Source organism: Triturus cristatus, chromosome 10 (genome assembly GCF_964204655.1).
Source record: "Triturus cristatus chromosome 10, aTriCri1.1, whole genome shotgun sequence".
Lineage (NCBI taxonomy): Eukaryota > Metazoa > Chordata > Amphibia > Caudata > Salamandridae > Triturus > Triturus cristatus.
Window position 1 is genome coordinate 1,136,942,312 of NC_140593.1, and position 17,925 is coordinate 1,136,960,236.

General features: G+C 39.8%; 1 protein-coding gene across 6 annotated transcripts in view; it reads right to left on the minus strand.

The window, feature by feature from the left end:
- Positions 1–3,038: 3,038 nt before the first annotated feature.
- ARHGAP17 (Rho GTPase activating protein 17) overlaps positions 3,039–17,925 on the minus strand; it is a 325,425-nt gene continuing 310,538 nt past the window's right edge. For 4 of the 6 annotated variants that reach the window (XM_085629452.1, XM_085629449.1, XM_085629448.1 and 1 more), the window contains one exon: positions 3,039–4,888. In XM_085629452.1, the coding sequence (XP_085485578.1) occupies positions 4,761–4,888 (128 nt within the window). In that variant the 3' untranslated portion in view covers positions 3,039–4,760. Of the gene's footprint in view, positions 4,889–14,662; positions 14,712–17,925 lie in introns of all 6 variants that reach the window. The other 2 variants (XM_085629454.1, XM_085629451.1) reach the window with 1 other exon arrangement.

Here is a 17,925-nt window from a genome sequence, read left to right on the forward strand (position 1 = left end):
CAACATCCATGTTGCCAATTGTGAATGATTAGGACTAGAAATGTAAAGGCTATTACTTAAGAGAATTTACTTGCTCTGCGCAAGCTCTCCCTTCTCATCTGAAAAATTGAGTTTTACCTTGGTGTGCTGCTTGGTTGGCTTGTGTTCTCACACACGTATAATGGGAGAAGAAGAGAGGTGAAACACAGGGAGCCTATAATTTGAAATAATTGACCAAACGCGTCTTTTTTTTGTCTGCATTAAATAGCTTGTATTTAAACACCAAAAATGTATTGCGCGTCCAGGATGTGTGCATTTTCAACATGAAAGGGACTATAAAGCCTGACATCTTAGTTTCATGCCTCCCTATTTTAATTATGTAGCTGTTCACTAGTTTTCAGCAACCTTGTCAGAGTGTCTCCTATGGTAAAAAGGCTTAGCGGCTGCCAGTTTGGGTTTCCTACACAAATACTCCATATAGTCTTGGGGTGCTCTTTTAGTATCTACTCAACTGAGTCCGCTAGACAGTTGTCCTCCTTGAGAGTAGTGCTTTTGCTACCGTTCAAGTAAGTGGGAACGTGCTGTGATAAGAAAATGACCAGCCATATCCTCTAAAAATCAAACAAAAGTACCAACCCCAAAGTCCCCTCCAAGCTTTGGTGACTAAAGGCATCCCTTGGAGTTTGGGGTACCTTGACATCTGCTGAATAATGACTGATTAACCATCTGCCAACCTCTTATCACTGCCTCATTGAGTGTGTAGGAATATCCTGCAATAAATATGGCATCAAATGTCTGCCCTATTTAAGGCATGCTTTCCAACGTTGTGTACGCCTTGTTGTTCTCCTGCGGAGACTGCCATGCTAAGCATTGTGATCCTGGGTAGGAAGAAATTACCAATACCTCCCATCACCTCAAGGACATTCATTTTACAATTTCCAAAAACAAGAATTGGCTTTGGATGATATGGAAAATGCTGGCTTGTCTGCCATACTGCCATTGCATGGTGGAATGACAGACTGAGTGATTTTGCTAAATCTGTTCCTGCCATTTGAGCAGAAGCACTCTCAGTTACAGAGTCATCACACAAGCAGCTCAGTCGGCGGAGGTCCTTCCTCTACCATCCAAGAATTTGGTATCCTATCTGCCAAACATTAAATAAACCCTTAAGTGTCTTATGTATGGACATAACTGTAGGCCACCTGAGTTTTGGCCATTAACAGTCTCCTGCAGGCAGCATGTTTGGTCAGAACTATTTTCTATAGAGTAATTGTGGAGCGAGTATGCATTATTCATAGCTAGTATATATACTGGGTCGCCTTAAATACTTGCACAACAAAAGTGCCAAAGGTTGGCAAATCGGAGAGCTAGTTTCTTATTCAATTCAATGAATTCAATAACAAAATAATGTACTAGTCCCAGAATCACTGGAAAATGTGGTAATTATGCCTTTGGTGAAAAAAAACATAGCTGGACCCCACAGATCAAGTTAATTTTAAATTGTAAGAAGTCAACTTTAAACAATTCAAGAAACCAGCGACATTCTGGGTGCTTTTTGGGTAGGATTCTGTCCTGGGATGTGTAAAGAGAGATTTGAGATCTCAATATTAAATGATTCCCAGTAGCAAGGTGGCAGTCTCTTGATTCTGGTAGAGTTGTCCGCAGTGCCTGATGCTGTTGACCATCAGCTCCTACTGCAGTGCCTATCATGTGTTACAATCCGATGACCAGTGATAAAATGGATACCTGTTTTTTCCATGTCCAGATTTCAGTCAGTAAAATTTGCAACAGTTGCCTCCTCTGCTAAAATAGCAAAGAGGGAGGCCCCTCAAGTAGTTTTTCTCTCTCTCTGTTTACTTCAGGTTAATTACTAATTTTGTTCTCCAGTTTCTTTAGCCAATGAATGTGGTTTGAAGTTATTGTGTTCATGTATGCTGACAAAACCCAACTCCTCTTAGGTCTGATTTAGGTCCCGCGTCAGAAGACACGTCCTAATCCACTCTTTCTGCAAGTTATCTTCTTGGATGAGAAAAAAAAACTTAAAATACCACCAAATCGCAATTTATTCTCACTCCTCCAAAATTTCCTCATTGGGGATCTAGTGTCTGGTTATTACTTCAGGGCTTTTTTTCACAAATAACAAATTTAGTTGGAAAAATGGATATCCTAGTGGGAAAGCCATTATTATCGCATCAGGTATCATCAAGTACTAAAAGTCGTTTTTTTCTAAGTCTAGCAACAAAGAAAAATCATTCTGATCTATCACAAAATAATTTCTACTAATGCATTTGTCTGATCATGCTTTCTGAAATGGATTATATTTGTACCTTTTAGATTATGCACCACATAGGCAAAACCTTACCTAAAACGCAGCTGTAAAAGGTATACAGTGGTATATAAGGTACCATAATTACATCCTTAACACTGGTTACCTGTTAGGAAGAGAATCCAGTTAAAAGTATTTTCACCCTACACTGTGCATCCCAGAAGGCTCAGTTTCTGTGAGAAACGTTTTTCAGTAACATAAACTAACTATATTTTATGCTCATATTCGAAGTTTCTTCTCAAAATTCTACCACCCCAATGAAAACAAATTGGTTGTAAGTCTTTGTAGACTAAGGCGATAACTGTGGATTTCCATTCCTCTTTATCTGATAGAGGAAGATTAACATTTTGAAAGAATGAAAGATCTCTCTTCCTACTAAAACAATATGGACCAATCCCTTGTTAATATGGAGTACACCGGTTATTGAAATACAAGATGCTCTTGAAGTGGGTTGTGGTATTAGCATTGTTTTGTACATTTTCCCAGCCAACAATTTACACAGGAGTAAATGGACACACTGCTAAAAAGTTAATACTGTTGTTTGTCTCAATTATGTGCACCAGGCAGTGGAGATGGTATCTTAATCAAGTTTGCGCCTATTCAGAGGTTTCGGATTCAATGCATAGCCCTGAAAAAATATATGTAGAATAAGAAGACAATGTTGGTTTACAAAGTTGATTTTGCAACGTCAGTAAAAATATTTAAACTCAAAATAAAAGATGCTGCTATAACCAACAGAAAACAAAATCACTTTACTTTATTGTTAGTAGCACAGGTAATTCTGCAATTAGAAAGACTGTTCCATCTAAAACAACAGACTTTCATGCCATTTTTATAAGCTACATATATATATTTTCTTTTATAAAATGGTGTTCATTTTGAATTCTTTTACAAAATGCCCGCTGGATAAAACGAGACATTACGCGTGGGAAGTGCACTTAATAGAGACTGGAGAACCGCAAAATGCATGCTCTACAGACAAGAGGCGAGGTTAGCGTATTGTTGCGTAGATGCTGATCGGCAGCAGATAGCTTAAATAGTCATTATACAATTAGCCCTGTATTGAGCCCACAAACTACACTGACAGAGCTCTCAGTACCATAGGTTCTCTGCTCATGGCAAGACTAAATGACCACAGTAAGAATCCAAAACAAACTTGTCATGTTCAGTAACTTTAAGCCAAGTCCCATCAAGTGCTAATGTCTTTTTGCCCAGAAACCACTGGACTGATGTGATTGTGCTTTATCAGCATCTTCTATCCCTTGCCATGTAGACTGTTCAAGCAGTTCTGGAGCAATACTTGCAGAAACTCTTATCTTTAGAAGAACATGTTGGCCATCCATGAATTCTTGTGTGCCAGTGAGAGACAGATCCAGAATTTTAAAGAAACACACTTCCAGGTTTGACACATTTTCAATGGACGATGAATGTTAGCAAACTAAAGAATTGGTATGCAGAGGTGCCTCCCCAAATATTGTTTTCACCTTTTATCAATGCAACCTTAAACAATAACTGAACCGTCCCAATCACCCAAAGAAAACCCAACTCTACATTACTGTATCATGTAGCATGGATCAAAACCCCCAGTGTTATCATCTCACAGAACGTCATTGTTGCCGTAATGAAAGCACGAATATGCTTTGCTTCCAACATCAACAAGGACATTCCATGAGTCAAATGCATTAAAAGAAAAGAAACTGGAGTAGTTATAATCTCAACTAGCAGCGTGAGGACACTGCATTTAACCAATGTGCAGAGAAGCTCTGTTTTGGAGTAAAACATTGTCATATTTAAATCTTGTTAACCTCAGAGAAAAGCCTGGTGTCTACAGTGGCCCAAGAGGCAGCCGCAGGCAAACGTCTGGAGGACAGATCACAACATACCTATAACCTAGAGGACATTTCCACCTAGCATGGAATAAATCAGGCACTAGCACACACCCAGCATCCCAGGCAGGTAACCGATAACCAGCAGCCACCGCCAGCTCTGGGGAGTCTCTTCTTTGGGTTTAGACTAAAAGCAGAAATAAGTTTGCAACAAGTCCATGATGGAATGTCCCCCAACAGGTGTTCTCCACAAGAGAACAGGGAGTATAATTAAACATCTGGCTTGTGGCATGAAGTGAGCATGGAGGTTGAACCCCATTGCAGAGTCTTGCGCCAGATGCACGAGGTACAGAATTGGGAGAGTGGTCAGAATTTCCTATATCCAGCATCAGTGCCTTCATCGCAGCTGTCTTCAGTTGAACTGTTGGCTTCCAAGACACAGGTCATTAATCTTCTTTTAGATCTACCCTGATCAGGGCCCGAATATCAACATTCAGAAGTGGCTTTTCATTGCTTTTCTGTACCTTTCCTTCTATAACCCTAAAAGAAGCTTTCACCGTTGATCTTGATGGAAGCATTATTGCAGACACTGGATGGAAAGGGATAAGTCTGTAGTGTTGACACCTTCCTCACAGTGCTGTGCTCTCAGTGTCATTCTCAATATCCAGTGTCAGGTGGTGGTTGTGCAATATTTTGCCGAGAGCAGCCGCAGGCGAAAGATCCTCCGAGAGCTGTGCTGGCACATCGGAGTTGGTGTCTAAACACAAACAAAGGGGCACATAATTAGTATAGATTTACAAGGACGTCTGATAGCATCTCATTAACATCAAAAGTCCAATCCCTGGGACCAGTCTCTTGCATGGCACCCTGCCGAATTGGTTTCTAATACAATGGGTTTTACAAACACATCTAACGTTACATGCTCAGGGACTGATGATGACGCACAGAGGACAGGTATACGGTGAACTGTTTCTTACAAGACGGTGGTGGCATGGAGTGCAAATATCACCTAAAGGTCTCAGTGTGCTTTTCCAACTACATAGGTCTAGGTAAACATTAGGGAGTAAGGGTAAGCTGCACAAATTACATCAGGAGATTACATACAGCGTCACATACTGTCAAGCAATGATAAAAAGGAATTTTAAACATGAGCATAGATATTGAAATGATGAGGACCAAAATAGTTTAACAAAGGAAAAAACGAAATCCGTAACATGAGATTATTTAACAGTAACAATGCTACACCTTAATTATTTTAAAAAAACAAAACATTTTATTACTTTTAATGTGCGTCTGCGGCTTTCTTTTATACAGCTTGTAATAGGCCGTACATTCAAATATGGTATCTCGAATCAAAGCTACACATTAATTTTATATATTAAAAAAAATTGTTTACAGCCCCAGGTGAGGGCCCCCTGGGACATTCACCACTAGGTCTAGGGTGTCAGGGGATCCCTACCCTTCCTTAAGGGTTTTTTTTTTTTTAATTCAAATTTTTACTTTTTTCTAGTTCTGAGATGGCTACCGCCACATCCTTGTTGATGTGGTGGGAGCCAATCAGATCTCACCATGAGATCTGTCGGCCCGCAGATCCTCTGTGGCGTGAAATATACAATTCTTTTAGCATTAATTGCTCAAAAACTATTGAATGGATTACACCAAATCACAAGAAGCACTCTTTTTGGACCAAGATCTAGCTTTCTACCAAATTTGGTGTAAATCTGGTCAGCTATTTGAGCTGTAGCAGTGTCTAATGTTCCTGTGGAAAAATACATGGGGACAATGCGTTTTGGGTCCTCCAACCCCCTTTTTCTCAGCCCCCGGTTGACGGATCACCCCAAAACTTTCCACAATGCCACTGAGGTGAACACATTTTTTTATTTTTTTATTTCGTGGATTCATAAAATAAAGCTAAAGATGTAAGCAAAGGAAAAATTGCCTTTCCTATGGAAACATGATCCTAACTACAACTATCCAATTATCCAGTGGCAATAGCCACTCGGTGTATGGACAGACAGACACATACATTCAATACCCTTTCAGGCTTAGAGTCCCGTATAAATTATGAACACACAAAAAAGAAGCAGAGAGCTCTGGGTAGTTCCCAAGTTGAAGTGGAGAGCACTAATGTATGTACCAGTGTAGCAATGAAAATATGTCAACAAGAGAGCGGGCAAAATCAGGACTTCAGATGCAGAAAGAGCCAAAAATCATCAAAAGCTGAAAACAAACCAGCATACATTTCTGGTCCGGGGAAGAGATGTATACGAGCAATGCTGCAAAAAAAAAAAAAAAAAAAAAAAAACTACACGCATCACGCTAATCATCAGCTTCAGGGAAGAGCTGCATCACACCTTCCTCAACCACCAAATAATACTTTTACTTGTGGTGAAATTTGTGTTCCACCAACTTCAAGAGGAGCCCCCACATATGCATGAAAAACATGGCTAAAATCAATCAAGTCAAAGCAGATTGATTAAAAACAAGCCATGGTAATAGAGGTAACAGATGTGAAATAAGTACTCCAACCATTGCCTGTAATGTGGCAGGCATACCTCAAAAAGTAGATGACATTGACTTTCTAAACAATCTAACAACCCCTGATATAGTAATACTCTAAGAAACAGACTTCACCACCATGGATATTACCTAGGAACATTTATCATTCAAAATGTGTAATAGAACTAGCAAAAACAACAAACAATGGCAGCCTACAGATATCACGCTGGACTGATAAATGCACTGCAACTAAAGTATGGGTCAACATTCATGACAACTTGCAAATTTGTGACTTTTGATTGTTGGATAACACAGCACTAAGTAAAATAAACATTTACGTGCAACCGAAAAAAATGGTCAGAGTCATACACCGTTTAAGCTACATCAAGGAAGTAATGTCTAAACCTAGCCACTCAAAACTACATATTTTTATATGCCTCATTTACAAAAAAAAGATGCAAATGGCAAACACCTGGCTGACATCGGCATAAATGAGGTCCTCATTTCAGCATGAAGTGCTTATGATTACCCCAACACTAATACACCGGCATACAATGCATGCGGATCCCAATCTGTTAACGACTATATACTGATAAGGGCAATTGATATCCCCACAGAACCCAGAGAAGTCCAAAATTTGAACAAAACCTAAGACATTTGAGGTCAAGTGAGATGAAACCCTAACCTCGAGTCCAAAGTAAAGAAATCGAAAATTAAACCAACCAATGTTGATCTTCTGACTCTCATACAGAGCGGACCCAAAGAAAACAAACTGCCCTTGCATGATACACTACAGAAATCACTAACTCTAATCGCATCAAGAAAATGTACATTCAATAGTTGATTAGTATCCAAAAACACCTCTAACGATGAAAGGTTTGATGAGGAATGAAAAGCAGAAAACTGGAACTTCAGACAATAGTTCATTGTGCTTGATCAAGAAACAAAATCAGGCAGCAAGATCCAGTTATAAATCTCTGATCAAGAGGAACAAAGCGCTAAATCCTAAGTGGCAAGAAAAAAGAAATCGCGGAAGGCTTGGGAGCTAGAAGACATTTTCTGGAATCAAATATCATTGAAGAAGTTTAGATAACACACTTCTCCACCATATTCAATGCCACAGTCGATCCCATACAAACTGAATCCAGCCAAGTTGAATAAGAGGTAAAAAGAAAAGAAACATCAAATTGTTATAATTTGTGGATCGATGTCCTTACAACGATAAAGTGAAAGGAGCAATAAATGACCAGCAAAATGGAAAGGATTCATCCCAGCATACTACCAGAGGTGCTTCTCTCCAATCCCGACTGGCGGTCCGAAAAACTTACAGCAATCTTAAGAGATCGTCACTACAAACTGCTGCCCAACTTCCTCGCAAACTCGCATCATTGTACTATTATACAAGAAGGGGCAGAAAAGGCCCATGAGACTAACAAATATTAAATGCAATATATTTTCCAAATGAATCCTTAGGGCCCTAGACGACTGGGTCACTAATGAGAACAATCTCTCCCCTATCCAAGGAGGTTTCAGAGAAGGACTCTTGTTGATTGACCAGATGTTTACATTTCTGCACATAATCCACAGATTCATCAACAAAAATGTCCCTTTTTGTGGCATTTTTAAATTTCTCATCAGCCTTTGACCAGGGTCGAAGACACTGAACACATTCTGGTAGTAAACTGCTTCAAGACTGTGGCTCTTTTATACGCTGATGATTCAGTTTTCATCTCCAAGACTCCCAATGGCCTGTAGGCACACCTCACAGCCACAGATAGATACTGCAAAGTAAACATTCTAAAAATTAACACTGGAAAAAAAAAGTCATGACATTTAAGGCAAAACATCAAAGGAAGAAATGATTCTTCATTAACGACACACAGCTAGAAGAAGTGGACTTCTTTAAGTACCTGCAGTGAACAATGAATATCAATCTTAAATAGAATACTAGAATTCAAACTACAATAGAAAAATTTGAGGCTGCAGCCAATGCCATCTTGAGAATGGTACGCAACCACGGACAGCCTTTTTCCGTTCACATCAATAGAGACTTTCAAGCGAAAGTAGAGCATGGACAGGACCACAAGCCACACTGGCAGGTTCTGAGAGGAAACTTTGGAAAGCAGTACTTAAGCTGCCATCAAGTTTACACACGTTGCCTTGGAATCAGATATCTGCTATCTGTCGATTGAAGCCTGTTGCCAATTGGCCCTTCTAAAATAAGGGTTGAAGAGATCGAGAGCACCAGGTAAAAACTTGATTGACTGGGCCTGGAAAGAACACTTTTCAAAAATAATTTCTTTTCAAAGCAATGGGGAAATAATTACGTTTATTGATGGAACAGAAACTTGAAGCACATGAAAAAATCACCCACAGGGGTCATGCAGCCGGGTATGACCCCTCACGAAGTGTACAACAATGTCTTATTTTGGTGCAAAACCACAGAGGAAGTAGATATTTGCTCTAGCAAGATGGGAAAGGTTGTTGATAAAGTAAACATTGAGCAAAATAAATCAAGTGGTCTCGTATAAATGGCTGTGTGAGCAAGAGAGGACATGAAACACTTCATGCTGAACACTAATTTTTTACAATCTATCAGGTTAAATGCAATTAACACCATCCTGCACATATGCTGCACCTAGAACAGCTTGAATCTCCAGCAGAACAAATTTTCTTCCTCTTGAGTGACCTCTCGGGCCACATGACAATACAATCTGAATTGTACTTGAGAAGATGCTAGGACCTTTGAATGAAACTTCTCAATAAATAAAACTCACACTAACATAACAACTTCATCCAATTTAAAAGATCATTTCGGCACAAAAGAAGAATTCTGGCCGACTGCACCACACACTAGCTTCCTGAATAAGGGATCTGAACTAATGTTTAATGCGTTTTTAGGAGTCAATATTTTGTTTTTTACAATTCTTTTAAATTTCTAATTACTTCTCTAATACTCCATGTGTGAAATGCAGTTATGCTTTGCATTTTTGGCCAAAAGCACCTTTAATGAAATTTCATGTGGTCCTGAGAGGCCAAGGGAATGTGAGGGCCCACAAGATTGTGCGTCTCCATGGAGTCATGAAGGGGCAGTGTATCATCATAAACTATGGATCCAAAGGCCCATGTGATCTACAGAAAGCATAGCATCAGGTAGCACTTTACAATGGGAATGCCAAGATTGCAAGTGATCCCCGATACCATCAAGGCATGAGGGTCGCAGATCAGGGAGAGCTCCAGACACCTTTTCTTCACACTTTTCTCCAATAAGAGTAATGGGCAGAACTCTACTGGTTAGTAGGGGCGACCAGTGCTACTTCTTCAACATCTGCATGCTGGCGCAACATCGGTTAGCCAGACATTTTTCAGATTTCACCTGCTCCTTTTCAATATATACTTAGAATGTTAACACATTTATTGCATTACAATGCAAATGTTCTCAACTGCTACGTTCAGAAAATGCACACATCCCTATTGTTTCCAGAGTAGCAAGGATTCTCTAGAAGAGACACTGCCTCCAGCTATTTTCTGACTTGCCAAAATTAAAGTAGGACTTTAGTTCAACCCTGGAACACCACAAGTGAAACAGAAAAACCAGAGTCTTTTTCCATACACGTCTGTTCTTATAATGAAATCCAGATGTCACAAGTGGTCTTCTGGGACTCCTTTGTCATGCAAACACTTGGCACAGCAAACCTTATAGCAAGTCTGTTTTTATTTGTTGCACATTTTGCAAGTGTATGGCTGATACTTTTTATAGTTGAAATCTGAACAGTAGGACACTTTCCATCATTCGCTGACATTTTGTTAATTAAAGTTTTAAGTTTATACGAATTACAAATCTTTGAGCTTCTCAGCTAAAATGTATGTACTTCGCACCTCTTCTGGGATGTTGGAAATTCATCTCAGAACGGTTTGCACCTTCCAGCACTAATATAGTCAGTCACGGTCAATCTAGCACTTCTCAGCGGCTCCTTCATGTCTCTGAGGGACTTTAAGTTTCTCTACAATGCACAGAAAACGCCTTTTTCGGCACAGGAAACGTGGTACATAGTCAACATAGGTTTGTAGAGTTGATATTTAATTTCAAAATCTGTTGGCTGACTTTCCTACCCTAGTAGGGGAATACATTAACAGTTTTACAATGACCTGGAAAACCAGATCGCCAAATGGGTGGCTTGCCTTATGGCTTATTGGATGTCCTCAAAACCTAAACAGCTCTGGTACTGTATGGTAATAGACCAGTGTAGAGCATCAACAAAGTAACATGTGGAGAAGGTCACATACCTTTTTGAAACATTACTGTGTGGAAGCTAGATGCGACTAAAGAAGATAATCATCCCTTTGTCTATGTTGACGCGTCGTTCTATTCAATTTTAAAAGCATGCGACTATTTAAGAATCTTGACAGGATCCTGCGTCAGGGATTTGGGTGGGAACTGAGGAAGACCCAAGTGAGCTAAATCAATTACTAAACATAATACACTGAAGAGCGTGTATTGTTGTGATAATCATATACAAATGAACCTGTTTGATGATGAGAACTAGCATGATAAACTTTGGAAGATACCAACAATGAAGAACTTTAGTTATTTTTTGATTTATATCATTATTATTATTCTGTTGAGCGGTGGAGTATCGCTCAGTAAGCGGTGTCTCACATTTTGCTAACCAGAGATGAAAGATTCACCTTAAACCTGTGTAATCTAGAACAAAATGCATAAAGACAGAACCACGAATATATATCGAAAACGGACAAAATAGATAACCAGACGTCTGAGACAACCACATGCACATACCTCCACTCGATGACTCAAAGATATACAAGATCTGCTGGGCAATGGACAGATTGACCGAACAAGATGTATAAACAATCTTGTATATTCTGACTCACTAAAGCTGAGAGACTCACCAAACCTGAAGGACATTGTTTCGACCTACTCACTGCACGTTATCACAAACCAGATTAGATACTTATGTGAGATGAAAAATCTATGAACTGGGTCAAACGCCATTCCTACATTGCCAAAAGCATAGCAGTGCCATCCCATCCAAAAGCGTAGAATGGCAGCATCCGTGCTCTATAAATGCCAAAACAGCTGTAACATTTGACTGATTATCCCTCAATTTGCACAGTGACCCTACAGATTAATCATGGCCATGATTTCCATGTGTGATGCCATGAACGGTACAGGGATTTCCTTTCTATATTCCAGTTTCTTGGCATCACAGCACCGAGTTTAGTAGGTAAAAATAAAGCAGAATATTTTTATACTGCTAGGGTACCAGTACTGGGGGTGTTACATACTTAGAAAACTTTCATTTAATTCCTAAAAACGAATCGAATGCAGTGTGTTATGGAACCACTTAACAGTCACATCAAATTACATACAGGAAATAATTCAACAACAGCAGGCTCAGTCTTTTCTAAAGCAGCTAATGGACAGTTTGGTTTGACTACCACCCGTCTCCGATGACGTGTGTGACAGGAGTCCAGGATTTTTTGTGTACTATATAATTAAGGATTTTTTTTTGTTAGTCAGGCATTACTATATATCAGTGTAATAATGGCTTTGTTCTGGAAAACATGGATTTCTTAATTAAGGTAGTACGGGCTGGATCACACCACTTTATTTATAAATGTTTTGCAAAATCTTTTGCAGTCACCCCGCAGAAAGGAAAAGCTATAAATTTTACTTTTAAATCAATAACCAATCAATGGGTACTTGTGCATCTAATGGCATGACCATCTATCTCTTCTCCAAGCGGTTTAAAATAAAACCCGTGCACCGAACTATACATCTCAGCCCCTCCTGCACAAGGGCTGCCTGGTGGACCTCCAGTATTGGGAGTCTCTTGTTTAACCAGTAATAGTCCCAGTCCGATCAGCGAGAGCTGTACTTTCATATATCAGTCTTTTTCCCGAATACTCACCGGTACTATTCTGGGGAGACAATGACTCGACAACCCAATACCTTTGAGTAACACGGAGCCCTCTAGCCAATATTTCCGAATGATTGGCCATCCCCATAAAATAAGGATGAAGTTTCCAGGCTCCCACCCGCATCTTGGACCTGGGGAGACATTCCTACCCATTCTCCAGAGGTGCCTGGGACAATAGTAGATTCTGTGGAGGCACTTAAATTGAATTAGTTGTAATTTGGCACAGATGGCTAATTCATTTGGAGCCATTATTGACTCTCTTCAGTCATCATTAGCTAACTGGACCCAGTCCGTTTTTCATTTAGATTTTAGTGCTTCAAGTTGTCTGGAATGTTTATGACCTGTATGCAGAAATATTGCAGTATTCCAAGTGGAACTTATTTGGTGCCCAGATTACCAAAGATTAGCCTGGCCTTCAGTGGACTGAATTCTGGGAAAGCTTTTAAGCCATTCTTTTAGGCCTTAAGGGCCTGGTGAGGTAGGAGATAGTTAAAAAAAAATGAATGACCTATGTAGTTGGAATTTGAAGCATAGGGTTTGGAATTTTTGATAGGATTCTAATCCCACGCATCACCTACTTTGGTTATACCAATATATTCCCATGGCCTAGAACCGACCGTATGTGTCGGCCAGTTTCCCAATGACACGAAGTTTCCTGTGTGGGTTTGCAGTCTCAGACAGTTCACTGGAAAGCCCGCCTCTAACATTCCAGGATCACACTCGTCAAGGAGGGCAGACAGTTGGGTATCAGCTCCCAGACTACACAGACATTAGATTTACATTTAAAGAGTTGTGGTGCTCCAGCTGGCATGCTGGGTCATCTCACTGCCCCACAGAACCAATTATTGATCATGACAAGCTGTGATGATCAAGATTACAACAGAATATCTGCCATGGCAAGCTTTCTATCATATACAGATTGAACACATCTGTCCAGGTCCACTCTTGAGGTTTCCCTGGCCACAGGAAGGTGTAGCAGCACTCCCGAACCATCTCCTGGAAGGCTAATTCAACTTGCAAGGGGCAGGAGTTAAGAATGCAAGGTTCTCTGCCTAAACTTTCAGAGAGTCACCATTACAACTTGGGGGTAACAATGATCTTGTTCAGTCTCCACTACAGATTTGCACTGATAAACTGAATAGCAGACAGCTATCCCTAATGGAATGGAACTGACAGACGTATTTACAATGCAGCCCCTCTCCTGCTTTTATAAAATTTGTGTTGGGAGTCGAAGTTAAGATGAAAACATAGATAAGCTAGATGAAAGAATAACATCTTCAGAATAACAAATTTAATCCCTGGTATCCATTTACTTAAGATAAGGGTGACATCAGTTCACCTAGGATTATAAACTGCAGCAGAACACCAGTCTTGTTTAGGGGTGAAAAAATATTCAGAACATGCAGGGGAGACTTTCTAGAAAGTTATACAAATCCAGCTATTACCTACAAAGGATACTCTGAAGAGTGTGAAACATGCGTCTCAAACTTTAAATAAAACAGTCTGCAGCAAGTATCATAATTGAGTTTGTTCTATGGCGCTCCTGGGCAGTGGAGCCATGGAATATCTATTATTTTGTTAACTGGAATTGAGATGAAGGTGAAAAGTACAAGAGTTTGCCTAGGTCTATGGAGAATGCAAGGGGGTGGCAGGTTCTAGTGCTCGTGGGCTTGGGAGATTTAGGTTTCTGTCACATACAGGCACACGGCCACAGAACATACAACTTGTCAAAGATAAACGTGTTTTGGTTTTTGAGATAATGTTGAACACAATAAACAGATTCAGAAGGCAGAAAGAAACCATTTTGGGATACATTCCCATTTGAGAAGCTTCCTTTCCCACAATGCACTTACACAGAGCGGTTAATGATGCATCAGAAAAAGAACCAGCTGCACACCCTGGGCGGTGCCACCACATCCCCCAAACACATTTAGTGAAACAACCAAAGTGAAGCTGCAGCCGACATGACATGCACTATTAGTGGGAAGCAGCCGACGTGGTCAGTGTGATGGGAAGTTAGTAACTTATTAGTCCACCAATGATTGAACATTAATAGCAGATTGTGGCCAATCACATGCCTTATTCCTTACCCTTAAACTTTCCAATCTCATTTCAAACTGAATAAGGCAGCTCAAACATCTAGATTATTTGACAAAATTTGTAAAATTAGTTGAATTTCTCAGTAGCTTCACTTCAGTTTCACATGACATCTGATGGGATTTCATTGATATATTATCAGAGAAAGGAGAGACAAAAGCTTAGCTTAGCAAACAAACACAAATGTAGACACTGACGACCTCTACATGAAGGAAGGAACACTTGAAAAATATTTTACTTTCTATTGGGTCTTTCTGCCTTCTTGAAGAGAAGCAATTACACAGTGCACAAAAGCTACCCACTCACTGTGCATAATTATCAAAGAAAGGTCCATTTACTCTTGTAGGCACTTCATACATTTAATGAATCAATATCTTTCAATAGAAAACGTTCTTAAATTCTTGACCACAAAGCAGTTTGCTCGGGTGGGCCAACCTCTTTACTGCAGTCCCACATCTTTGATGCAAGGCCCTGCCAAGGCCACGGCTCTCATAACCAAATCTGACAAAATGGCAGCTTGTATGGAACAAGCGGAGAGTCTTTTAGTTGTTGGTTATGTGTGTACCCTACCAAAAAACAGCAGGGGGGTTGAGACTATGGGCCGCATGGAAATAATGATATACCACTGTGCACTGTCCCGTGCACATTGAAGGGAGCTTGTGCTGCTGCCGCGGCTGTGGTGTCGGTGCATATGAAGAACTGCGAACACTATTCCTGTAGTGTCACACTGAAGGTTATTACTGCCACTGTTCTTGCTGCTGTGTGTGGAGCTTGCACTGAAATACCATCCCACATGTACAATGGAAGCTTGTACTGACAAATATGAGATGCAGATACAAATGAAGCTGCCACAGCTGGGCTTGTATGCATGCAAAGTAAGCTTATTTAAAGTATTTGTATAGCACAAGGACAACAGATTACTGTGCACTTACACTAGAGTAGCAGAATAATATCTAGTCCGTAATCTGGCTAAAGTGTTTTTTATCCCTGCATCACCTATTGTGTATTTTGCTTTATCTGTTGTATCCAGTATGTCTGGGTAAACCTCCTCTACCACTGCAGAGTCAAAAAGTAAGCTTTATTCGATTATTAAAAATACAATCATAAAAGCACAAGACAACAAATATAAAACTTACTATGCAAATTAAGCCAGATACAATTTAAGAAAATCAAATATGCAAATTTATAGAATCTAATAATCAACACCCAATCAAGTAAGTTAAAAAACCATACTTTTTCTGGCAGCAATAGATTTGAGAATAAACGTGGCAGTAAAAAAGCATATGACTATCTCTTTTAAAGAAAACAACAGGGTCAAGGCAGATTTCAAAGTACGAGACCCGTGTTTTTTAAAAAGTGGTTTCAGATAGGCAATACGCAAATACCTATACAAATCACATGTAAGGAGAAAATGTGTGGCACTCTGTTTAGTGACTCCATCACATGGACAAGGGACAGTAGGGTATTTTCTTATTGATGGGAAGGACACCAAATGGTGAACAATACCTAATCTCAATCGAGTCAATACGAATCGATACGAAGATCTAGTAACTTGAGAAAGGTATGGTTGAAACCCTACGGTGAGCTCCTGTGAATAATAAAAAGCCACGGTTGCCAGTTGAACATTCTTAGAATGGCGACGTTGGGCTTTCTCCCTTAAAAAAATTCGTTTAAAATCAAACTTGGGCAGATCAGACGCATAATTTGCATTTTCTAGGATATCCACCTTATAAAAATCCTTGAAGGCAGTAACCACATATTTTAACCATGGGATTTGCAAATATTTGTCTAGAGAGAGACAGTCCTTAATAATGCTTTTGTTAAATCCAGTCTCTTCCTTCATCCATATCGACCTCCATAACATTAGCGGTTTCAACTCTACCAAATCAGAAAATTAATTCAGCCCCAACTCACTATGGATTAATGAGGTAGAAACGGACGAGGGGAGACATAATAACTTTTTTAGAAAAGCATTTTCCTCAATCTGGAGCTCTCCATGAGGGCAATGGCCCCAACCCCAGCGCCATAAAGCCCTGCCGAGACACACTTATTGTTATAGATGTGTAACATATCAAATATGCGGCGATCCCCCAATTTAATTGCAAATTTAAAAACGCCATAAGCGCATCTGGCCATTTTCGCTTTAACATTTAAAATTTCTTCATGCCACATGCCGTTATTTGAAAACATGATGCCAAGGTAACAAAACTTGTTTACTAAGAGAATTTCCTGCTTCTCAATATGGAAGGGTCTCAAGTTCCTTATTTTACGGCCACATTGTAAAACAAAGGTCTTGGAATTATTTAGTTTTAATTTCCTTTCCTTTATAAAATCAGAGAATTTATTCATTAGTTTTTGTAAACCAATGGGAGTTCTCGATAGGAGGACCGTGTCGTCGGCATAGAGCAACACAGGTACCACCTGACCATCGATTTGCGGGGCATCACAATTAACCTTTTTTAAAATGGCTTCAATGGCGTTGATAAAAAGGGAAAAAAGGAGTAATGCCAACATGCAGCCTTGCCTAATGCCAAGACTCACCGAAATTTGACTTGTACATTCACCTTTTGACCATATCGTATTTTAGCAGACAATTTAGCATAAAGTCGTGCCAAAAAGAAAATAATAGCCTGTGGGGCACCTAGGTCCAAAAGAGTTGACCAGAGTAAGCCATGGTCAACCAATTCGAATGCGCAACTGAGATCAGCAAAGCAGAGATAAAGGGATCCCTGCTTTGCACGTGTATATTTCCCAATAATAAGATCTAAGTTTACGCATTGTTCCAAGGTTCCCCTACCTTTCCTAAACCCATATTGAGATTGAGCCAAAATCCCCTTATCCTCTGCCCATTCCTCTAATCTAAATAATAAAACCCGGCTCATCGTTTTTAATGAAGAATCTAGAAGAGAAATAGGGCGGTAGTTTTTGGCTTCTGATCTAAGTCCCTTTTTATATATGGGGATTATTATGGATTCCCCCCAGGTCAACGGAATCGCTTCCTCTACAGCTGCATTAAAAATATTAGATAGGACCGGGCCCCATATAACTGTATCAGCTTTATAAAGGTCAATAGGCACTCCGTCTGGCCCAGGAGCTTTCCCGCCTTTACTACATCTTAAAGCAAGTATTACTTCAGAAGGAGTAATATTAAGAGGGATGATAGGCCATACGGCAGCAAGTTGACTAGGTATACAGGATATATCACTATGGTTAAAAATAGATGAAAAATGGGAGACCCAGCTTTCCTTACTAACTT